This window comes from Carassius carassius, chromosome 12, assembly GCF_963082965.1.
Source record: "Carassius carassius chromosome 12, fCarCar2.1, whole genome shotgun sequence".
NCBI lineage: Eukaryota > Metazoa > Chordata > Actinopteri > Cypriniformes > Cyprinidae > Carassius > Carassius carassius.
Genome location: NC_081766.1, coordinates 14,552,364 through 14,576,741, shown reverse-complemented (window position 1 = coordinate 14,576,741; position 24,378 = coordinate 14,552,364). Strand labels below are relative to the sequence as shown.

Genomic DNA, 24,378 nt, shown 5'->3' with positions numbered 1-24,378 from the left:
TTGCAATTCACAAACTCAGCACTATGACATTCACTCATGGGCATTTCTAATAAATAAAAAATAATAATAATTTGTATAAAATAATTTTCTGATTTGATCAGTTTTTCCAAATGTACATAAACAAATAATCCAGATGAAAACACTGTCTGGACAAAGGAACGCTCCTTTTCCATTCCAGGTCCCTCCTCAAATTTGTAATTAGTCAGCTTTAATGAAAGTAATTAGTTCATATGCAAATTTTAGAATGACTGAATCCCTAAGCTTAGCACCAACTAATTAGCATGTAATTTGTATATTATAATACATTTACCATTAAGAAGTGTCCAAATGCTACAATGCTATAGAGAGGAGCAGAACGAGAGTAATTAAAGCGCAAGTCCTTTTAGCATTTAAGATTAATTATTGTGTCTCCTGATGTCTTATGGTACAAGAGCATCAACATCATAAATCTTTGAGGACATTAACAAACCAACAAGGAACTTGTGTAAGTTAATCAAAGATCTGGTCACTAATTTGCATTTTTAATTCATCGCAATTAACAAGAGTGTCAGTTGGATAGGAAATTAAGGCGGCTGCATTAGTTATTCAAGCTACTGCCGTTTGCTTAAAATTTCTTTGTATTCCTATTTATTGTGCCATTTAATAAACTCACGTTTATTCTTCTCAATCTTCTGCTAGAGCTTATTTACTGTAACAACCAGATAACCAAAGATTGAAACACATTTTGTCACCATTTAACCATAAACGATGAATGTGTTGAAAAAGAAAGATGGATACAAGGATTCCACAACAAGTTTCAAGGTTTCTGTAGCAGCACAAAGAACCACCTCAGTGGACTTGTGTATGAAGCTATGTAGTACAGTTTGCACAGGATTATTCAGTTGTAAGCATTCTCTGATGCAGTATGTTAGACTCCAAAACAGAAGCAATGTAAAAGCACTTTTAGGGTGCATCAATCTATATTTTAACACTTGAGTGGGCGATCTCAAGCTCTGAACAAACCACCTATTGTTTCCCCTGTTGCATTTCTGGCACATGACCTTGGCTGGGGAAGTTTTAATTTATCCCATTTTAGAAGGCATTAATGCCAGCTCCACTCCACAACCCAACTCAGGAGCCATGGGATCACCCCGGGCGAACTGTCTGACAGCACACAATTGCCTTCCACCGGTAAGTACTCTAACACTTCATTAGCATTTAATTGAATTTTGTCTATCAAGAATAATGCTTTTAAGAGAACGCCTCAATGAGAACAGAGTAGTACCCTGTGTACTCCTGAAAGCATCGGTGAGACGACATGATTGAGAGTCAATGTGTTTTGTGACCTGGCAAACCTGGGAGATTTGTGGGGGGTTTAGACAGAATAAAAGATGTGTCTTTTATTTTTTTTCTTCCAGACCTGACATTTATAAATATGTTCAATACATTTCAAGGAGAGTTTAGAAATGTGTGTAAATGTAAGAATCAATTCAGACAGATATACTGACAGATTCGTTACTTAAATCACTATCAAATTTCAGATTTTTATTCCAAAACCATAAAAGGGGAAAACATTTATCATAGTAAAAACATAGCTTTGCCTTCATTTAAAACAATTATTACAAATAACAGTAATTTATGTAGATTCACTGTTACTTTGTTTACAAAACTGGTAACAAATAATTAAATCAAGTAATAAAATACAAACATTGAAATATAACATGACTGTACATTAAAATTTAATAAGTAACCTTTAGCGTTGATCCAGAACAGGGCACCAGCAGTCATATATTATTCATGTTCTTACATGGACATCATGTGAATTTATATGTGAGATTGTTAAGGAGCATAACAAAACAAACATGCATACATAAATCAATAATTACATTCAAATTTATTCAGGGTTCCCACTCTTTCATGAACACAGGATTCAAGGACTTTTTTTTTCAAGCACCATTTATTTTAGATCAAGCACCTATCAAATTCACACCACAGCATATGTAGCATTATGACAGACCTCTTACAGCACTTAACATTTCACTTACACATATCATTTACAGTAAAAATTTCAGAGTGATGAGGTTTTGAACATTTAGGTTTCATAAATTTAGACCATTTTTAGCAGTTGTGTTCAAAGGAATTTAAATCCACTGAAGTCAATGAAGTTCATGGTAATATTCAAATACAATTTCTTAAATATTGATAAAAATAAATATAACTTTTTTTGCTGTAATTCTTGTAAAAGATTTCAATTTGAGAGAATTTCTCAATTTTTAAATTATTAAAAATTGGTTAAACAGGGCTCTATGTTTACTTTTAAAAATGTTAAAAACAGTTCAAAATTTCAGGAGGCCCTTCTAATCAATAATCAAACTTTCAGATCAAATATTAGCCTTCCAAATACGAGATTATAGTTGACTCCTTAAAGTGATTTACAGGGAATTTAGTTTTTACACCTTTGTAATGGCATTTTTCTAACTTTATTACATGTAATCTTTAGTCAAATTCAAACATTTATAAGCTTTTTCAAACTTCTAATTAAAACAACAGAATAAAATCAAGTAGAATAAGTTACCAATCAAATGAAATCAGTATTAAAAAACTAATTTGCACTACAGAGGTGATACAGAAAAAACACAAAAGTGGCTTGTAGGTGTATTTTCAGACGTTTAATGAGACTCAGGTGGCATGAGTGCAATTAAATTCATAAATTCATGTTGAGGTTAATGGTTTAAATATAAAATGTTGAATACAGAAATATTAAATTAATAAAAATAACAAAAGATTAGGGCTGGACGATTATGGCCTAAAGTCAAAACCTCGATTAATTGAACACTTTACCTCGATTACGATTAATGAGCGATTATTTTGTTTCTGTTTTGTTTTTTGCCCTCATAGTTCACTTACAAGGTTTGTACTGTAAACAGGGCCATAGTTGGGGATTGCGGGGCCCCGGTTCAGGTTGTACCAGTGGGCCCTGTTTGAAAGTGTTTCATTTGTATGTTCGTTCTGTTTATTTGTTCATCAACATGCCCAAACCCTATTAGGCGCGGTCACTTTAAGACACAATGAATGCATCCAATATAATACACATACAATTTTTTTCTCAACTGTTTACTTTAACTTAAGACATAACTGACAGTTTTTTCGAACATACTATCCAAGATGGGTATTTTCACATATTTTTTATGTATTTTCACAAGAGCAAAAACAGACAAATTCGGTGTTCAAGTGTTTTGAGACGCCTCTCTCTGCGTGAGCCCTGAACACCAGAAGACCGCGGTGATGAAGTGGGCTCTTACACATCCTTTTCTGTTTGTTTAAACTGCGATTTGGTTTTGTTCGTTGAGGTGCAGGAGGAACTTAAAGGAGAACTTTGCAAACGAGAGGTCGGTTCAGTGTTACTGTCTGTGAGACACGAACCAGCTACTCAGTTCAGCTTTTCCGCGTCTTGTGTTTGAATGCTTTAAAGTTTTTTTGTCTTTTAAAGTCTTTTGAATGGTTACATTTGCAAGTGGCAAGGCTTAACACGTGAAAATGATACGCTTTCGTGTCGACACGCAGCAGCGTTCTGTCAACTGTCCTGAGCATCTTTTTAGACTGGCCTCAGCCAGACGGTTGAGATCGACTATTAAAGGTGGGATATTTTTTCCTATTGAAAGAACGATCATAGCTCACTATCAGCAGTTATTTTATCTATGTTCGTAACATTTCTTACATATTATTGCTCGGTGTAAGAGATAAAGATTAAAGGTAAACAGTACCAGTACGAGTGATTGCGTGTGTGAATTAGTCATACCGTCTCTATATTATTGTGAAGCTGGGGTTTGTAAATAGCCTAGTTCCTTCAAAAGTAGAAAAATATGCTATATTAAGATACTTTAGTGATAAATCACAGGACAGCGCTGACAACTGCGTTCCTCTGTGCGCGCAATCTTCACAGCTATGAGTTTTCGTGCCACAATGCAGCTGCGCGAACATGGTAGCTCGATATAATAATACACATCCGATCGTCTAATCGCTTGAACGTCCAAACCATAAAACAAATACAACTGACAAAGTTTAGTGAAGACTCAAGGCTCACCGCTCGCGCGCCATCACTATGTGTTGAACCGGCGTTCACCTCTGTGTTTTGCTTTTATGCCACAGACTGGTAGAATCATGTGGCTACACACGCTTTTAAGGGGGAAGTATTAACAGGAAATAACCGAAATAACCGACATGGGAAAATTAGGTTGGTTAGAGGTTCTAAATTTCGGTTTCGATTACTTTTCGATTAATCGTCCAGCCCTATAAAAAGATCCTTTAAAAATGAAAGCAAAACTGCCAGTATGTGGCGTTTGAGTTTATCACTGAATCATTCATTCAATTGATTCATTCGAATAACTAATTAATTAAGGAATGAAGCAAGTGAATGGCTTTATGAATGGGTAATTGATTCGGATTTGTTTAAAAATGCATGTGTTTTCTCGGAGATGCACAGTGGCTCAGCTGTGACTTTGTTTGAAACTATTTTTGTTTATAAAATAGAGCGAACTCAGGCAAGTTTTGTAGTCAGACAATGCAAGTCACTTAATATTCATTTCTATTTTAATGAACTGTTGTATTAAATCAATATCTCATTTGCAAACTCCCTTAATAATTATTAAAAGCTGTCACTCACTCATCGCGATCTCACAAAGTTCCATTATAATCGACGAAGCTCCCTACAATGCATAATGAATCTCTTATTTACAACCTGTCAATACTTTGTTTCCTATAATGAGAGGATTCGTGAGATTTCAGACTCAGCACACGTTGTAAATAAATAAGAAACCTTTGAAGCTCCCCTGAGCGCAAATACAAATATGCTGATCCGGTCAGTCGCACTGGTGCTCCTAAATATATATTTTTTTTTCATTTGCACGCAGTAGTTTTCAGTCGCAAATGCACTGCTTCTCCATAGGTTCATGGAGGGCTGCACATCAGCTCACAAGTTTTTTTCTCACGCTACCCCATCTCAAATTTAATTTAATTCAACACTTTCAAGGACTTATATTTGTTTTCAAGTACTTTCCAGGCCTTGAATCCATGTGTCTGATATGCAAGTACTTTCAAGAAGCTTGGAAACCCTGTTTATTACAAAAAAGCTAAAAATGTGTCACTTGCTGTCATATGAACATCAGTAATGATGAGTTTAACAAAGCTTAATTACATAAAACAGTTCTTGCTTCATTATAAGTCTGACATCACTGATGTCACTCAGAAGCTGATTCAGAAATTATTTTTATGTGTCTATTATATCTTGCATGCATTTTAAAAGGATATGATTCATAATCCAAGGTCTGAGTCAACACCCCCGTCAAGATGAGCTCAGCAGTGTAAACATCTGAAATAAATCATCAAAAAATCATTTGATTGTGCTTGACTGATGGCTGGTTGAAATATGTGAACATGCTACATTTTCCTACTACAGTGGCTATATACAGTATTATACAGTGAGAAATGTAAATGTTGAGGTGGAAACTGGGCTTGAAGGACATGCCCTCTTACCGATGTTCTTCAGGAAGTACTCTCGACACAGGTGGGAGTCATTTTCACAGGTTATTAAAATGATCTCGGGTAAATTCTAAAACAAACAGGGATAACTCAAGTGTCAGCTCCTATTACACAGACAAACACAATTTTAGATCAGGTCTCACATGGACTTCAAAGCATGCTCAGGCCATAGTTAATGACAAATGTGTCAAAGAGCATTTGGTAACACCTTATAATAACAACTTAGCACAATTGTTTTTTTTTTATTTTGATCAATTTAATGTGTCCTCGCCGAAGAGCAGTGATTTTTCAAAAGCACAATTTTACTGCCTTTGAAAGCTTGAACTATAGTGTGTATTAAGTATTATATTATGTAAACTACATGTCCTGGCAATAAAAAAAGTGTAATGCATCCTAGTTTATCTAACATAACTCCCCTTAAATGGTACTTTGAATTTACATTGTGACTCAAACAAAACAAAAAGAGCACAAAATCCAAAGAGCAGCTGTGTTGGCTGTAAATAGATGTTCATTAAGTGAGCGAGTCGAGTCTGGCACAGCATCCTCACCAATACAGCAGCCCCACATGCCTCTATATTGGGGATCTGATTAGGGTACCTTGTTTTGCTTGTGCTCCATGATCTTGCGGTAGGAGGGCTGCTTGGACAGCACTTTCCCTCCGGCACTCTCCACTATAACTTTCATTGTGCTGAGGCTCGGACAGATTCCTGGAGTTATATAGAAATACTTCCCCTGCAAAAGAAGCATGAGACAACTGAACACATACTTCCCTGTGATATCCAATTAGGCCACATGTCAGTGCAGAGACACATAGTTGTTTGGCCTATTGTTCTGCGCAGTCACATAAACAAGTCTGTTTGAGTCAAAGTACACACACCAGAGTGGGAAAGTGATAAGAGTGGATGGACACTAAATATCCCAAAGCTCCTAACCTTGAAGAGTGGAGCCGCATGAGCTCTCTTCAGTGACTCCTCCAGACTGAAACAGAACAGCACCTCTGCCTCTGCATCTCGCAGCATGTATCTCTTCTCATCTGCAAACAAAAAGACAAACAAATCAAATTAGGAGTGTGCAATACAGCTGTATCTACTGATATAATGTTCTTAAAGGGATACTTTACCACTTTCTTCTGCAGAACATCTTGCAGAAAATGCTGGAAAATGTTGGCAACCAAACAGTTTTTAAATTGCAGCCAATGGTGTGATTGAAACATTACTAGAAGCAGATCATGCCCTATTTTGCCCCATTGGTTGTAAATTAGTTGCAACATTCTAAACCTTATGCCTTAAAGCTTATGCCAAATAAACTATAAGGTTGATGATTCAAAATTCTTTCCGGAATTTTGAACATCTGGAATAAATTAGTGTTTAAAATAAAAAATAGAAATTTTTTACACCAATTTGCACAGAATGGAAATATAAAATATCATCCACTTTCTCCTCTTACAAGAGGTGTGCGAACCCAAAGAGTGCATGCCAGAGGTCTTCACAGTGCACCCGAGACCCGTCGACCCGGGACTATATTTTAAATGATCAGCCGGGTCCGGGTCGGGTCCTAATCTATTACTTCGGGTCCCGGGTCTGTTTAACATTGTGTGTAATACCCATGCGATCGGAGTCATCGGACTCGGAGAACACCTGGCCGTGATCAGACACTGCTTGTGTTTTTTGTAACTTGCAACTTGTAAAATTAGGAAAAGAACAGACTGAGCAAAAAAAAAAAAACTGCGATCTCTCTCTCTCTGCCGTTAGAAGCAGAGCGCACAGTCGGGTCTGTGTCTTCCCAACGGGTTCGGGTCCAGCTTTCAAATAATATACGGGTCCGGGTCGGGTCCAGGTAGGCATTTCTCGGATCTACAAGGGTCCGGGTACAGCTTTTGAAATATTAGACAGGTCCGGGTCGGTTCGGTATAGTACATTACGGGTCTCTTTCGGGTTCGGGCACGAATTTTTGGACCCGTGAAGACCTCTAGTGCATGCATCCACTCTACAAATGTAGGTTAGACTACTCCAAGAGCACATTTAGAGTTCCTAAATTTATATTATATACACTCCATTCGTCTGAAAGAAGAAAGTTACATACACTTGACCTGAAGGTGAGTAAATCATGGGGTAATTGTAATTTTGGGGTGAACTATCCTTTTAAAATTAAGTGATTGATATTTTAGACACAACAGTTTTTGTTTCTGCTGTATTTTGACAACAAAAATAGTTCAATAACAAAGCCACAGCAAAACTTTTGAATCTCTGAGAAACACACAACAGTATTTCATTACTGAATCAATCAGCCATTTGAATGAATGGCTAGTCGATGTTTAAATATTCGGGGGGGGGGGGGGAATTCACAGTGACATCAGTAGTATTCATATGTTTCTACATTAATTTGAAGAGTCAATGTAAAATTATTGCAATAGAAGTATATTTAAAAACTTTAATGTTAGGTGGGATTAATCAATTAATTTCAGAAAAAAAAATTGTGACTATTGTTGTTATTATTATTTTATCGATTGACAGCACTTCTAATTATAGTTTTCAACAAAATTCCAGAAAATATCGAGATTTCACACACCCCTACCTCTTTTGCTTTCTCGCTATTTCATTCTATGTTGTTTGCTGTTTTCTTGCTCACTGGGACAGTGCTCAACCCTGACAAGTGATCAGATTTCAAACCAGTTTTGAAATATTCAATATCATTTTAAACTATTTGAAATATTTTAAACAAACCTAAAATATTTCAGGGTGACAGGTTGGTCTTCTTGTGACAAGTGTGAGCTTGCTTCTGGTGTCCAAAAATTGGCAGTACCGATGAAAATTTCCACATCAGCACATTCCAAATAGGTTTGAGAATTAACACCCAAATTGGAGCTGGGTTGAGATTGCTTGTCCATTTCAATGGAAACTCAAGAACCAACTATATTCCAATCCATTTTTCATTACAGAACATTAATATTTAATTTTTTAATCACAAAACATTTCTTACTGGAATATGAAGCAAGGCTCCTCAGAGCATTCACGCATCAGTAAAAATCGATTGAAATATAAATAAGATTTCACACAGACTCACCCACAAATTTCTGGCTTTTCCAGCTTTCCTCCAGCCATTCTGTAGTGACTATGTGCTTGACTACAGATACAGCAGTGAGGAACTTCACAGTTCTTGTCACTTTGTTAGCAACCAGATGAGTGCACTTCTGAGCGCTGTCAGCCACTTCCCCTCCAAGATCATACAATTTCTGGAGACGAGGAGGAGGAAAGAGAGGGAGAAAGATGATTAAAGAGAGGATAAAAGGATCCAGGGGAGGGCGAGCAGAACACCATGAGGGTTACTTACTGAAGCGCATCTGAGTGGAGCAATATATTTCTCTGTGCTCTTGAACAGTTCAGAGGAAATGAGCTCATGACCATTTTACAAACATGTTCATTTTCAGAGATTTCCAGCAGCCTTGAGAGCTGCCAGCTAGACACAATGTGACTAGAGACATTTTATGGTACTTCTTAAAACTTGATCAGTGTCAGTACATTTGCCTCTGCAGCTTACAAAAAGTGTGTATGTGTTTAGTTACCTTTATGCACTGCTGAGCCTGCAGAGGTTCGAAGCCTGTGAAAAGCACGTAAGGTGTGGACTCGGGAGGAAGCTTTTTAGTAGGTGTTGGCAACTCTTCTAACCTGCAAAAGAAAAGAGAATGTTATTTGTTCAGCATTCAGCCCGGAAAGTTTAATTTGTTTTTATTTATTGTACTTACTAACACTGTTAATATTTTATTTTTTATCCTTTTTATCACCTACTTAAGCCCAAAGTTGTATATGCATGAAGCAAATGTCATTACCATCACCACAGCATGCACATACAGGTTCAGCTCTGCGTTCAATATTTTACACTTTTTTGTTTTTTGGGGGGTTTTTTGTATATGGCAATGTATGTTTGTATGTCCTCCAGGAGATTTTAATTCTCCTGCCAGGCTACTGTTGAAAATTAAAATAAGAACTTGTTCATAAGTGACTTGCCTGGTTCAATATAGGTTAATACATAAAGGTTAATAATTATTAGTCTCACAAACGAAAAAGAAATGACAGAACAACGAAAACAAAACAATAAAGTACAAGACATGAGTCCTGTACAGAGCTGATGAGCACTTGTGAGAAAGGTTCAAGAGTTACCTGCAATTCTAGTTTAAACAAGTTAGTATAATGAATTATTGGTCACACTTTAGTTTGGGACCAATTTTCACTGTTAATTAACTTTTATTAACTATTAATTTGCTGCTGTATCAATTGTTTATAAGGTAGTTGTTCAGTTTAGGTGTGGTGTATGATTAAGGGATCTAAAATATGGTAGTGCAGAATAAGGCACTAATATGTGCTTTATATACAGTATGCTAGTTACATGCATGCTAATGAGCAACTAATTAATAGTGAAAATTGCTACCTAAACTTAAGTGTTACTGAATTTTTATCAATCATAACTCCTGGAGAGAAAATAGAGCAGACACTGGATAAAGATGAATCTTTTTAGCTTGCATGTGTTTTTGTGCATGCTTGGCTGTATGAATGCACTCATATGAATGCACTTAGCAGTCACATCAAAACTCAATTATAATTTAGACATTGAGAGATAAAGCAGAACATTTTTGGAAGAACTGGATCTGGAAATAGCACAACCTGGATTCTACCATACAGCTCTAATTATAGTTCCAACAATCTTTAACGGTTTGAACTCACTTGGGCCTCTTGTTGGGTGGTTGCGAGCCGACATCAGGCTGTTTCTGTTTTAGCTGCAGACGTAAGCTCTGTATGAAGCGAAATCAAAAAAAGATGACTGTGATACACCTCTATCCACTGAGGACTTTCACTGCAAGACTCAAGATGCACAAACAAGAGAGCAAGCAATCAGAGAGTGCCTGTGTGAGAGCCCACTCACCGCCAACGCCTCCGAAGAGATCTTCACAGGAATACGCCAAGCACCTGACCCCAAAAATTTGAGCATGTTATGTTCTACCTCCTTGATAGCTTGGAAATCTGGCAGCTATAGCATCGTTATAACTTAAAATGACATTGCTGAAGTTTGAAATAAAGCTTACTCAGAAGATTGTGCACAAAATGAGGGTTAGGTGCCAGTGGTTCAGGCAAATTGAACTGGGAGTATCTGCTGTGCTGGATTTGCCGCAGAGCTTCAAAGTTCCCCAGTAGGATGTCACACAGCCATTGGGCGTTCACACATGGGATCCTCCACTCCTTTGCCTTCTCGTATTTCAGCCCACTCGGTCTGATGGCATTGATAGAGGGGGCATTGCATATAAATAATAAGACTGAACTTACAGAAATATAAGAAAAAATTACCGTAATTTGTTGTTTTTAATATATTTGCTCATTTTTTTAAAGAAAAAAAACTGTTCTAACTGCCTTAAAAGGGAATTGAGAATTTTTTTTTTTAAATAAAAACTTATGATATTTATCACTGAAAGAAAAACAAATCCACATATGCACTGCAAATGTTCAGTTTACTACACTTCTATGAACTGTAATAGTGAGAAAAAAAAACTCTAGATTTACTAACTTTAGTAAACTTTAACAATTTCTGGAAGGAAAAAAGCCTCCAGAAGTGAACAACCAGTTGAAAGACAGCAACAACTGGAGACTGCATTGGTTCTTACTCTTTACAGATGAGTACAGTGTTGCTACGACACAGATAGCCTGTGTATCGGGCTCCTGCTAGATAGGCCATGAGCTTCAAATCATCACGATCACTGTCCACGAATCCAGTCACAGAAATGATCTGTTACAACAAAAACCAAATACAAAATACAAAAATGAAACTAAAGGTCATGTACAGCACAGCTCAAATGTATGATAAACTGGATAACAGCACATGTTTGACATAGGGCTGGGTATTGGGTATTTGCAGAATGAATTTGATTCTGTTTTTCTATTGATTCAATATCAAGGACTATATTTCAAACACTAATGTGAACATTCATGTCCCAGATAAAAATTGTATTATCATTATCAATAATACTTAAGTATTATTATTTAAAATGTTGTGATTATTTAAAATCAGGTAATCACTATTATTAAATAATAATAAAATGTTAGGATTATTTAAAAATCATGTCTACTACTGAACACAGCCAGTGAACAGAAAGGACTGGTTCTTACATGCTGCGAGCAGGGCTTGGCCCCTGGAGGGAAGCTGAAGGGAAGATGAAGGGTCCTGTGGGGGGGGGCCATCCTCTTCTTCTTGAGAACAGTGTTGAGCCAGTGAGCCGTCACACAACGCTTTCCCTCTCTCAAAGCCTGGCAAAGAAAAAAGAGTTTAATAACAGATCATTAGTAAATGTCACAACAGAGCAGCCTAAAAAAAAAGGACATAACATTCAGGACATTTTCCCACCAATTTAACACTATTCAGTTTAACAGAAAGCAAGGATAATGTATAATGCAAGCTTCTTTTCAAAACAAGATTTTATGTTTACCTGGACATAGATATTGCTGCCTTGACTCTCACAAAGTAAATGAGTACAGCGGCTGAGAGCAGAGTCCACAGCTCCTCCATTTGCCTGAATGATCTGTGTGCAAAATAACAATGTCTTATTAGCATTCTGTCAGGAAAAGAAATCTAAAGGGACATTGAAGTGAGAGCTGGATTTCAGAGATGCACTTTTCAGAACTGATATTCTAACATACTATTTCATAATGTGTTAGTCAGGTCTAACTAGACCTCAGGAGTTTTCCAGGTCTAAAATGTTAAAATTAGTTTAGCTCATATATACTTTTTTAAGACAATGGAAATCCTGGTACTTCTAAGGAAAGAAAAAAGTAGGGATGGGCGTTTTCCGCAAATATCGCATTCGAATATTTGAGCTCACAAAAAACGAATATTCGAATATTCGTTAATTTAAATTAAGTTTAATGAGTCAGACTTTATTTTTCAGCAACATTCATTGTTTCCGTCATTTTTGAACAAGCTTACACACAATAAGCTTGAACATTACACATTGTGTTTTGTAGATGAAAACCTTTAACAATGCGTGCAAACAAACAAAAGTACAGATTAAAAGCAAAAAAAAAAAGTGAACAAAGAAAAAACGTAAAGCAACCTGCAGCAATTAGGCTTTTGTACAGAATGTAGCTTATACTTAACTTTGAAACTGTCAGCAAATCTTTTTTTCTTTTTTCTTTCTATTGTTTTACATGTTCTTGTTAAGAAACACGGGCATGTAAACATGATTGGGGGAAAGTCGGCTCCTTAGTCTGTTAACAATAAGGGTGGCTGCGAAGAAAACGCGATCTGACGGCACAGACGTTGCCGGGACACACAAATAACGGTGTGCTAAGCGAATAAGTTTTGTGAAGCGCTTTGTGTTTTCGCTTCACCACTGAATGGGATCCTCATCTGGTGGAATACATGGAATACATGGCTCCAGCAAGAACTGTTCCCACTCGTCTCGGCTGGACTCTCTGTAATCATCGCTGAAGAACTGGCTCAGCCTTTTCCGACGAGTGGGCATTGCTTCCTCTTCATCGTTGGTGGCGGCGGCTGCATCCGCACCACTCGCATCAAGGAAAATGTTCTGATAATGTTCAAAAAAGGTTTTTTTCCTTACTTCTCTCATGTTTTCATCGAGAAACCTGAGATGTTTGTGCCGAGGGTGTAGGGCGGACGTGAGAAGAGGAGTTTTCACTGCATTCTCCAAGTTAGCGGTGTTTATTCGTTGCTTGAGATATGCCGCAACAATGTTCTTGAATTCGGTCACTTTCTGTGATTCTCCACTGCATATTTGAAGTACTGTAGAAGACCGCAGTTCTTATTCATTAATTATTTTTTGCTTGCATACATCTTCAAATATGCCAAAGAGAATCAAAGAAAGTGACCAATTACTGTAGGTTTTATTGTGGACTTTTTTAAAAAACATTTTATGATAAGCAAAAATATAGCGAAATTCGAATATCATTTTTATTTATCGAATAATTAGAGCAGAACGAATATTCGACTATCCGTGCACACCCCTAAAAAAAGTAACTAAAAATTCACATTTTCTATTAAATACATTTTTTTATATCTTGATATTTAGTTGTTTTGCTTATTTTAAGTAATCTTGAGGCCCTGGATGAGAACCACTGCTCCAAACTGTCTTCTGAACACTGGACCTAAATTTAAAAAGTATAAGTGTGGGAAAAAAAACTATATTTTGGAGTTTCTGATTCAGTATTAGCTGAGGTGCGGTGGAGTCACTTACCCTTTTCCATGTGGCCAGTAACTGTTTATCAGTCATCTGTTCTGGATAGTCAGCAATTGCAAAGATACAGCCAACCAGGAATCCCTCTTCAGGGACTGAAAAAAATAATTATGTTAATTCCCCTGGCATCTTGTAAGTAGGGTTGGGCAATATGGCTAAAACAATCATCATGATAAAATTTTTCATAACAGTTGATATCGATAATTATCACGATAAATTTCTAAACTTTATTTCTTTCAAGTTTAAAAGGCAGATTTTTGCTCCTAGGTGAAAGTTATTCACATTTTTTAATTCTTTTCACTTTTTTTCTTTTTCCTTTTCTTTTTTTTCATTTATTTTTCTTTAACAAAATAAATATCTCAAAAAATGTCTTAGGTTCTGCATGTTTTAATGAGTGATATTATTTCAAATCATGAAGACCAGGCAACAGCCTATAATGCTGAAATATTTAAATACCTATATAGTAAATAAGTTATAACAAATAAATAATGCATTGAATATTTTTAAATGTTAAGATTTAATTAAAAAACTACATTAAGTTTTATCCAACACAGACTTGTTGCTGTTGTAGTTTTGTTAATCTGAATCAGCTCGTTAGATGACTAATTTTTTTGCCACTCAATCATATGTCAATCATAGCAATGACGCGCGGCATGATTTAACGGATTCTCTCGCATAAATTTTTAATCCGTGTTTATCATTCCTGAAATGGTGGAAGTTTGGTCATCTTAGACAAACTAAGCTTTTCTCAAAATTTTGAATGAAATATGTAGAGAAACCGAGCAAAGGCCGCTCCCTTTACTGCACAGTACAGTTGAGCGGAAATGACTGAGCTGGCTCATCTAAATCCAGGAAGTAATGGTGCATATCGTCAATTATTAGAGAGTAAACACATCTTGTCTAGCAAGCTCACGCAGCACTGTCGTTTGAACTTTAAACTGAGCGGATAAATGGTCTGTGTGGTGTGATTCAAATGAGTAGTGCCGTTTCATCCCACTTATGGCAAATAAACATTACATCAAAGATGATTCAAACTCTTGTTATAGTTTTATCAAGGAAAGTCATATTGTGATAATTATCATTATCGTTTTATCAAACAGCCCTACTTGTGAGTCAGTCCATTCATTGGAAATCACTGTTTCAGTTAGCTGAAATTTCATAAGACTCTAGATACATCTCAATAACAAAGACAAACTTTTTATATTGTGCGCGCCTGTGTGTTATCGCAAAGCAGCAACCACTGCACTTACTGTCTTGGCCTGGCTCATGCCCAAACAGTTGGTGCAGCTGCACAGGCGTCACTGGAGGTTGCAGAATGGTCTGGGTTTGATGTGGAGTAACCGACTGGCTCTGATGTTGCAGAGACTGCTGGTTCTGCAGATTCTGCTGTTGCATTTGCTGCTGTTGTTGCAGCTGTTGCATGTGCTGCTGTTGGAGTTGCTGTTGTAAGAAATGTTGTTGCTGCTGCAAATGCTGTTGGTGCATCTGCTGCTGGTTTTGCTGCTGCTGCTGTTGTTGTTGTTGTTGTTGCTGCTGTTGTTGTTGTTGTAACTGTAACTGGAGCCTATGCTGCTGTTGTAACTGCTGCAACTGTTGCTGCAATGCATGCTGCTGCTGAAGTGGTGGCCTCGGGAGCTGCTGTGGTCGAATTTGCTGCTGTGGGAATGTGTGCTGTTGTTGTTGTTGCTGCTGCTGCTGCTGCTGTTGTGCATACATCTGCTGATGCATCTGTTGCTGTAAGAACTGATGAGACTGCTGAGGCATTTGAGGGAAGCCTTGCTGTAGCTGTGGCTGCGGCTGTGGCTGTGGTTGCGGCTGCTGCTGCTGCTGTTGTGGTTGCTGCTGCTGCTGATGGTGGTGCATCTGCATCACCTGTGGCAGCATCATAGGATGCTGTTGTGCCATCTGCTGCGGGTGCTGTTGTTGCTGTTGTGGTAGCTGATGTAACTGTTGCTGCTGCATTATCTGCTGCTGTGCTTCGGGTGGTAGTTGTTGCGGGGTCTTAACTGAATTATACAGAAGCTGGTGGGGAACACCAGACTGGCCTTGATTTCCCAGGTGCTCCACCACACCTTTAGAGGAGGGTGAAATACTCTGAAGGATCTGGAATTAAAGAATTAATAAACAAATAAATAATCCAGCTTTACCATCACAGGAATAAACTACATTTTAAAATATATTAAAACAGAAAAAAAATTATTTTAATCAGTAATATTTCACGATATTATTGTTTTTTACTGTTTGTTTTTTTGATTCATTGAATAAGACTTCAAAAACTTTGACCATGATAAAAACCATGATAAATCGAGGAGAATTTCTACCTCTATATAAGTTTAAAACAAAATCAAACCCCTTACATGTGTCACATTGGAGGTTCGTGAAGCCTGTTGCTTGTCTGTGTTGTTAGTAATGTTCCTCAGAGTCCGAGCAGCTGGATTCCATCCACCCATGACATCTGATCTCTCCACCCCTATAGGCACACCTCCACCTGCGCTGACCAGTCGAGCATCTGGCTGTCCAAAGCCTCCAGGTACAGGTGGGACATTGGCACAGAGATTGATCAAACCTGTTTCTTTGCCAGGCTGTATTCGACGCTTGGCGGGGCCAGACTGTGGCACCTCAGCTGGGGTCCAGTTCAGATTGCAGTCCTCCTTCTCAGGAGACGAGTCATCAGAGTCATCAAACATCAACTCTGACTTGCGCTCATGTTTTGATGAGGGTGAACGACTACGCCTGTCTACCGGGGAAACATCGCGGGATGATGTAGGGCTGGACCGTCGGCTGTTGGGTGAGCATCTGTCACCGTAGCTGCCTTCAGAATGTGAGCTCCTTTCATTTTCATACTCGCTGCCTTCCTCTTCTGGTGCCTCATATACTGTAAGATGTGGGTGATACAGAGTCTCATCCTTCCTGTTCTTTTCTTTTACAGAGTCCAAAATCCATTCTGGAGTTACTACCTTAATGTTGCTATGCCGCAAAGCACATTCATACTTGGCCTGCAAAAGACAGAAAAACCCAAATGAGAAACTAATTACACGAATCTAAAAAAAAAAAAAAAAAAAATTGCAATATGGCCAAGTGAGATTATCAAATCACAAAGGAGGCAATTTATTTAAATAAATATGTGTGCTTGTAGGGGTGTGCGATATAACGATTTTTGAACGTGGATGATAAAAATGTCTCCACTATCTGCTTTTGAAGAAATATCGTAGTATCGTGCTACAGTGCACACTCTATAAGCTGCAGCTCTGACGCCTCCATCATATACTGTACAACGCCACATGCATTCACAGCAGTGTTAACTGAGCGGTAGAGTTACTCTCTCGTTATCTGCATGTGCTTTTCATTCGCGGGCTGGTCTGACCTGTGCTTTTTCTGAGCGCTGCATACACTTGAAGCGTACGCACTAAAACCTATCAAACAGCACCTGATTATTGAACGAAGTTTTCTTTTGCGCTAATACGGTTAAAACACACAAGGATTACATGTAGACTCAGTTGGTTATGTCTAAAATTAAGTAATCAGTTTAGAGAAAAACTTATACGTGCTTGTATATCAGATGTGTGCAGGTCTAAAAGGGACAGTAGGCCTATTAAACATGCAGCCTACTGTCATTGCTGTGAAGGGATGGATCACCCTAAAATTTTATTTCTGTCATTATTTAGTCACTGTCACATTGTCCAAAAGCTGTATTAATTTCTTTCTTGTGCTATACACAAAAGAAGATATTTTGAAGAATGTGGGTAACCAAACAGTTGCTGGTCCACATTGAATTTGATAGTAACAAAAAATACTGTGGAAGTCACTGTGGACCAGCAACTGTTTGGTTTTCCACGTTCCTCAAAAACGCATTTATTTCAGAAGAAAAAAAAACTCATTCAGGTTCAAAACCACTTTTGAGTGAGTAAATGGTGGTATAAATATAAAACAATATTACAGAATTTACAGATAGCTGACAGAATTTGTATTTTTGGGTGAACTATTTAACGTTAATAAAACAACAAAACAAAGAGGGAAAAAATCACTCACTGCTCTTGACTGAAGAAATGTAATACAGTTGCTTTAGGAATCATTTCATATAATATTTTATTTTAATATTTGTTAAAAAATATTTTGCATTACATTTCTTGAATGCTCCTGCTTAACCCTCTGGAGTCTAAGGGTATTTTTGGGGCCTGGAGAAGTTTTGTCATGCCCTGACATTTGTGCTTTTTTCAGTTTCTTATAAATATCTAAATGGGTAAAGTCTAATCTCACTGTAATCAGCACAAACTGGGCTGTAATAATATGTGAAATGCATGTATGTACATGATTGTGTTTTTGAGAAAAAAAATATTATGCGTGGTTAGTGAAAAACTAAAAATGTTAAAACTCTTGAATAAGGCAAAAAAACACATAAAGAACAATGGTTCCCGGGATTTTTGAGAACTGGAGCTTGTAGCCTAGATTTTTTCTTTCTAAATTATGTGAAAATCATCTTGTTTACTCACTCACAGAAAACAATATATTGATTTAAATTTTCTAAGACACTTTTTGTTGGTAAAAGTCATATGCGAGTAGGCGTCAACTACCATGAATATCATTGTGATTTACACCTGAGAAGACAAAGGGCCGCATAATGAGCTGCATAATGAGCCATTCAGTCATCTATGCCACTGAGAGTGAGGAGTTACAAGAAAGAATGTGAAGACAAAATAAATCTATATAATTTTATGTTTGTAGTTTATTTAGAATATATTTAATTATTCCACAACATAATTTAATATCCACTTGGGGGAGCAGTTAAACAGTTTATTAGAAACAATCAAAGCTGACTTTCAAACAAATTGTTTGGCATCCTTACTCCAGTCACACAATCCTTCAGAAATCCTTTTAACAATCTTATTTTCTACAAAAAAACATTTATTGTTATTATTATCATCATTATTATTAATGTTGAAAAGAGCTGAGAATATTTTTCTGGGTTTTTAGGGGGAATAAATTGAAAGAAAAGCACTGTTTTTACATTTGTTACAGTTATCTATTTGTTACATTTATATTATTTACATCAAGCTTTTGAATGGTATAGTATTGTATATTGTTATTGAAACTTCATAATGTTTCACTTGATTACTATACATTTAGTCAGGAATTATAGTTTGGAAAAAGTATTTGGAAAAAGTCTAACTAGTAAAATGTTTACACATTATGTGAAAACTAGTACAAGTATATAAATAAATAAAAAGAGACTTACTCATGTTTATGATCTCTGCTGAATAAAGTGCTTCATTCTTTTTTTTCTGAGGAAATCCATTTCTCAAATCCTCAACCACATCACATCTTTTTGGGGTGAATTATGTCTTATTCCTCTCATCGCGAAGCAAACAGTAAAATAAAAACTTGAAGTACAGTCTGACTGCTTTTTCTTCTGTTATGGGCCAATTCAAGCTGCGCGCTTCAGTTTGAATCTGAATAGCGCGTTCAGCGCGGGGGCGTGGTCACATTAGATATAATGAAGGGAGACTTGAAAAACAGACATCGCCTTGTTTTCATATGGATTACTTTATCACAGAATATCTGTTTTCGGCAGCACTTGTTTAGTTTAAAAATAGACATGTCAAGCTTTCTATAGATATCTCTCTCATGTATTTTCGTTGAGTATTCACGGAGTTACAGTTCATTTTAATGACGTGTTTGTAAATAAAGATCAGCGCAGACAAAGGCTGCAGACAGCGCACCTTGTTTGTTATCTTTATTTTGTAAGTGCACAAAGTTTTGTTGTTATTATGTCTGTATCCAAAAAAAAGTAGACCCTTTACAGATTCGATTGATGTATTGCTCTTATCTGTACGATTAAAACTGAAAGTGTAATTTAAGTTCATTTCGGGGTTATCAGGAGAAAATGACTCAAAACGCGTATCCACGTTAATCGATTCGAAAGGGTTAATACACCTATTGTACCTGAAAAATAAAGCACTGTTTGTTTTATTTGTATATTATATGGTCGTGGTTATCTTTGTCATTCTTTTATCTTTGTTATTAAAAAATAAGAACAAAGATTTTTATCTTTGGACTAAATATCTGCCATTCTTTTCTTTTTTGTTAACTTGAAAGGCTTTGTCTTTATAATAGGAAATTAGTTTGGCTGTTAAACTCAGACAACTTGCAAAATAGTAAAACCAACATGACAAAGAATTGTGATAAAATCATGAATCGTGATATTTATAAAAAAGATTGTGATATAAAATTTTTCCATATCGCCCACCCCTAATGTGCTGTGGGTCACAGTAAATGCTTCTCTAGTTTAAATAATTTATACATGTGCAGCAAGATTGGGTTGCTTATAATATGCATTTGGGGTAGGGCTGCACGATATTGGGAAAAAAAGACATTGCGATATTTTATTTTTCTGCGATATATATTGTGATATGAAATCTAATCTAATTTTTTCTTACAAACAAAAATGGGGTGAGCACACTTACATTCTCATTTTAAACGATTTAAACATCGACACGATCGTGTCAATTGATTAATATGCACGAGGGAGAGAGAGCAAGACAGCTCTCGTGTTGTTTGAAGACGGTGAGCGTGCGGCCTCTCTCTCTCTCTCTCTCTCTCGCTCTCTCTCACGCTCTCTCTCACGCTCTCTCTCATGCTCTCTCTCACGCTCTCTCTCACGCTCTCTGCCCTGTTAAAGATGGTTAAGCTGTGCAATTAATCCGCGAATCACATTCGTCAAGGGCCGGGGAGCAGCTGGCCCGTACAGTTAATGAATAACGGATCAACTACGACAGCCTACATCGCACATCCTGCGATGTGACTATCGTGGATTCGTACATCACGATATCAATGCTTAAACGACACATCGTGCAGCCCTAATTTGGGGGGGGGGGGATATGCCAACCATCTTCTCAAATTTGACTGTTGTCAACAAAAGTGAAGCTTTAAGGGCTTCATAAATATAAATTAAAAAATATATAATTTATTAAAAAAAAAAAAAAACTGCTGTACTGTAAAAAAAAAAAAAATACATGTATATATATATATATATATAATATTTTCTTTTATTATATGTTAAATTTTATTTTACAGTTAAATAATAAAATAGTAATATTCCACATTTTGTTTAATATTAATACTATTTTATTTTTACTATTATCATATAATCATAAAGCTATAAAAACTTTTTACCAAATTGTGCATGCCTACAAAAAAAAAAAAAAACCTGGAGCTTTTTTTTTTATTATTTTTATTATTACTATTATTAAAAATAATAATAATTTTAATTACTAACATAATTGTATCAGAAAACATACAGCCTTATGTTACAACATGACAGTGATAAAATATTTTGTGCTTGACAGATACATTAATTCATACTGAAAAATCCACAACTTTATCACTGATCACTGCAGTGGTTATATGTTTCCATTAAATTTGTCAAAGTACACAGGATTTACTCAATATAAATAGTTAAATCAGAAAGGTTTCATCTAGGGCTGTGCATGGATAGTCGAAAATTAGAATATACGTTCTGCTGTAATTATTCGATAAATAAAAATGATATTCAAATTTCACTATATTCCACAATAAAACCTAATTTGGTCACTTTCTGTGATTCTCTACTGCATATTTGAAGATGTCTGTAAGCAAAAATAATTAAGGAGTGAATAAGAACTGCGGTCTTTTACAATGATTCAAATATGCGGTGGAGAATCACAGAAAAAGAACGAATTCAAGAACATTGTTGCGGCATATCTCAAGCAACGAATAAACACCGCTAACTTGGAGAATGCAGGGTCTTCTTCTCGTGTATGCCCTAGACCCTCGGCACAAACATCTCAGGTTCCTCGACGAAAACATAAGAGAAGAAAAAAAAAAACTTTTTGAACATTATCAGAGCATCTTCATTATCAGAGTGGTGCGGATGCAGCCGCCACCACCGACGATGAAGAGGATCCGGCTTGTCGGAAAAGGCTGAGCCAGTTCTTCAGCGACGATTACAGAGAGTCCAGCCGAGACGAGTGGGAACAGTTCTTGCTGGAGCCATGTATTCCACCAGATGAGGATCACATTCAGTGGTGAAACAAAACACGAAGCGCTTCACAAAACTTAGTCTCTTAGCACACCGTTATTTGTGTGTCCCGGCAACGTCTGTGCCGTCAGAACGCGTTTTCTTCGCAGCCGTCCTTATTGTTAACAGACTAAGAAGCCGACTTTACCATGTTGACATGCCTGTGTTCCTTAACAAGAACATGTAAAAAAAAAAAAAAGATTTGCTGACAGTTTAAAAGTTTCCAAGTTAAATGTAGGCTACTTTCTGTACAATAGCCTAAATACCGCAGGCTGCTTTATTTACGTTTTTTCTTTGTTCACTTTTTTTTTTTTTGCTTTTAATCTGTACTTTTTTGTTGGTTTGCACGCATTGTTAAAGGTTTTCAGCTACAAAACACGATGTAGCGTAATGTTCAAGCTAATTATGTATAAGCTTGTTCAAAAATGACGGAAACAATAAGTGTTGCTGAAAAATAACGTCTTATTAAACAATTTAAATCGACGAATATTCGTTTTTTTGTGCTCTCAAATATTAGAATGTGATATTTTGCGGAAAACGCCCATCCCTAGTTTCAGCGTGCTTACAAGATAATACCAATGACATTTGTTTGGTTACTAAGGGTAGTCTATAAAAGGCAGGCTTTGAAAACCTAGATGGTTAAGATGGTGGGTATAAAACGGACCCGTTTTTGAATACAGCACTGAGACCTCAAAAACAGAGCCAATAAAACAAGACCAGCAATCCAATTCCATCCCTCAATTGATCCAATAGCAAACAACCCACGGACGTAAACCTAGAGTCTTCCAGACAGCAGCTGTTAAACGCACTCTATTAGTCGTACAATTTAACTGAGCAGCTGGAACTCACACACCTCCCCCACTTTACTTTGGAGAGAAAGTGGACCATAAGACATTGTACTGATGCACATTGTCTTATGGTGCACTATGCATTCAAAATTAATAAAAACACAATAGCCTAAATTTTAGACTGACATCTAACTACCATTAATAAACATTTCATTATAAGACTAAAGACATGCGCTTACCCCTTTCGGTTCAGGCACAACCAGATGTGTGCACTTCTTGTTAAAGTGGAGCTGACAGTCACCTCCATAGAATGTAATAAAGGCCCAAAGTGTGTTGAGATCGTCTGACAGCTATAATAAAAATAACAAGACTGGTAAATACTCAAATCAATCCATGCGGCCTGAAAATGACAGTTGACAAGATGTAGATTTGAATGAACTGTCAGAATATGCAGGAGAAACTTACATGTGGCAGACAAGCTGTAACACCAAAGAACACTTGTCCTGACTCTGGGGAAAATCCTGTAACTCTGATTGATTACCAGTCAAGATAAATTAACATCTAAATAGTATGCTATTCATCTTTAATTAGTCAACATTTGCAAAGTTGCATTAAGTTGATGTGTGACATGTCGTGTGCAAAAACAACAACACAACTGTAGACTTTCAAACCCATTAATCATGAAAGGATACGGCAGCAGGTCTCCACATTTGACAGACAGGATCACCCAGCTCGGCTAAAACAGAAAGCATTAGTGACAGTAAGTGATCACATCTAATACAGGCAGGAGATCAGCCAAAACGGTTGCCAACAGTAAATGTCTTTCAAACATGTGTTTTTACCTTCACAACAGGCAAGTCAAAGACCTCTCTGGATTCCCCAACCTCTGGATTGTCCCCATCTTCTGCTATAATGTGGGTTGCTAGGGCATTGTAAGACACTTCTTTTCCTTTCCCAGCTTTCAGAAGTTGTACAACCTATCAGCAAATGTCAACAACATTTCAGTCAAATAACAATCAATTTTTAAAATTAAACCGTATCTGTTTTTAAACCGTATTTTAATTGATGTAGCAGGAACTGTATAAAAAAATCACTCAAGAATGTAATGTAAACATAATAAGTCAAATGAGAATCCATCCATAATAAAGACAATATGATAAACACATAAAGGAGGGCTACATATGCTAACGTTTTTTTCGTTTGTTCGAATTCCTATTTAAGATACAAGTTACCCTTAACAAAAACTGTTTACACACAGGATCATTCCCACAGTCGCAAATAAATCCCTAACACAACTCAAAGCTGAGTCCAACGTGAGAAGTGTCGCATTGTTGTCACTGAGAATGGCTAACGTTAACATATTGAAGAAAGGACTTTCGCTAACAGCAGATAAAGGCACCAGACATAATAAAGCCGATTTTATTAAAGAATAATATTCAATACAATGTGTCTATAGGTATCCCCTAGTTTCACCATGTTATGAGATGCTGTAGGTTAGCCTTCATGCTAACACCAGACATCCACTATTAGCCAAAAAGCTAAATGAATAGCCTCTTACTGTTAAATGAAAGGTTACCTTCTGATCAATGTCTCCCACCACATAGAACTTCACGTCCTTGAAAAGCTCTTCCGGTACTTTTAAGTCGTCTTCCGACATTGTTTCTACAGGTTTAATTAATTTTACAGCAGAAAGTAAGCATTATGTGGCTGTCAGATTAGCGTAGAACCGACCTCACAGGAAAATAGTACAGAAGCGCCAAAGAGGATTCGGCGGGCTCCGGGCACTT

General features: G+C 36.8%; 1 protein-coding gene across 1 annotated transcript; it reads right to left on the bottom strand.

Moving 5' to 3' along the window:
- Positions 1 to 1,508: 1,508 nt before the first annotated feature.
- On the bottom strand, positions 1,509 to 24,378 carry LOC132154891 (PAX-interacting protein 1-like). The gene is made up of 21 exons (XM_059563614.1): positions 24,168 to 24,378; positions 23,434 to 23,568; positions 23,284 to 23,327; positions 23,057 to 23,120; positions 22,831 to 22,941; positions 16,108 to 16,746; positions 15,001 to 15,853; positions 13,751 to 13,845; positions 11,987 to 12,079; positions 11,670 to 11,807; positions 11,168 to 11,289; positions 10,595 to 10,779; positions 10,435 to 10,478; positions 10,236 to 10,303; positions 9,080 to 9,182; positions 8,581 to 8,749; positions 6,450 to 6,550; positions 6,115 to 6,249; positions 5,512 to 5,587; positions 5,288 to 5,347; positions 1,509 to 1,810 (listed from the first exon to the last, which is right to left on the bottom strand). Exons 1-21 carry the CDS (start codon positions 24,246 to 24,248, stop codon positions 1,794 to 1,796), a joined length of 3,333 nt encoding a protein of 1,110 aa, XP_059419597.1. The 5' UTR covers positions 24,249 to 24,378; the 3' UTR covers positions 1,509 to 1,793.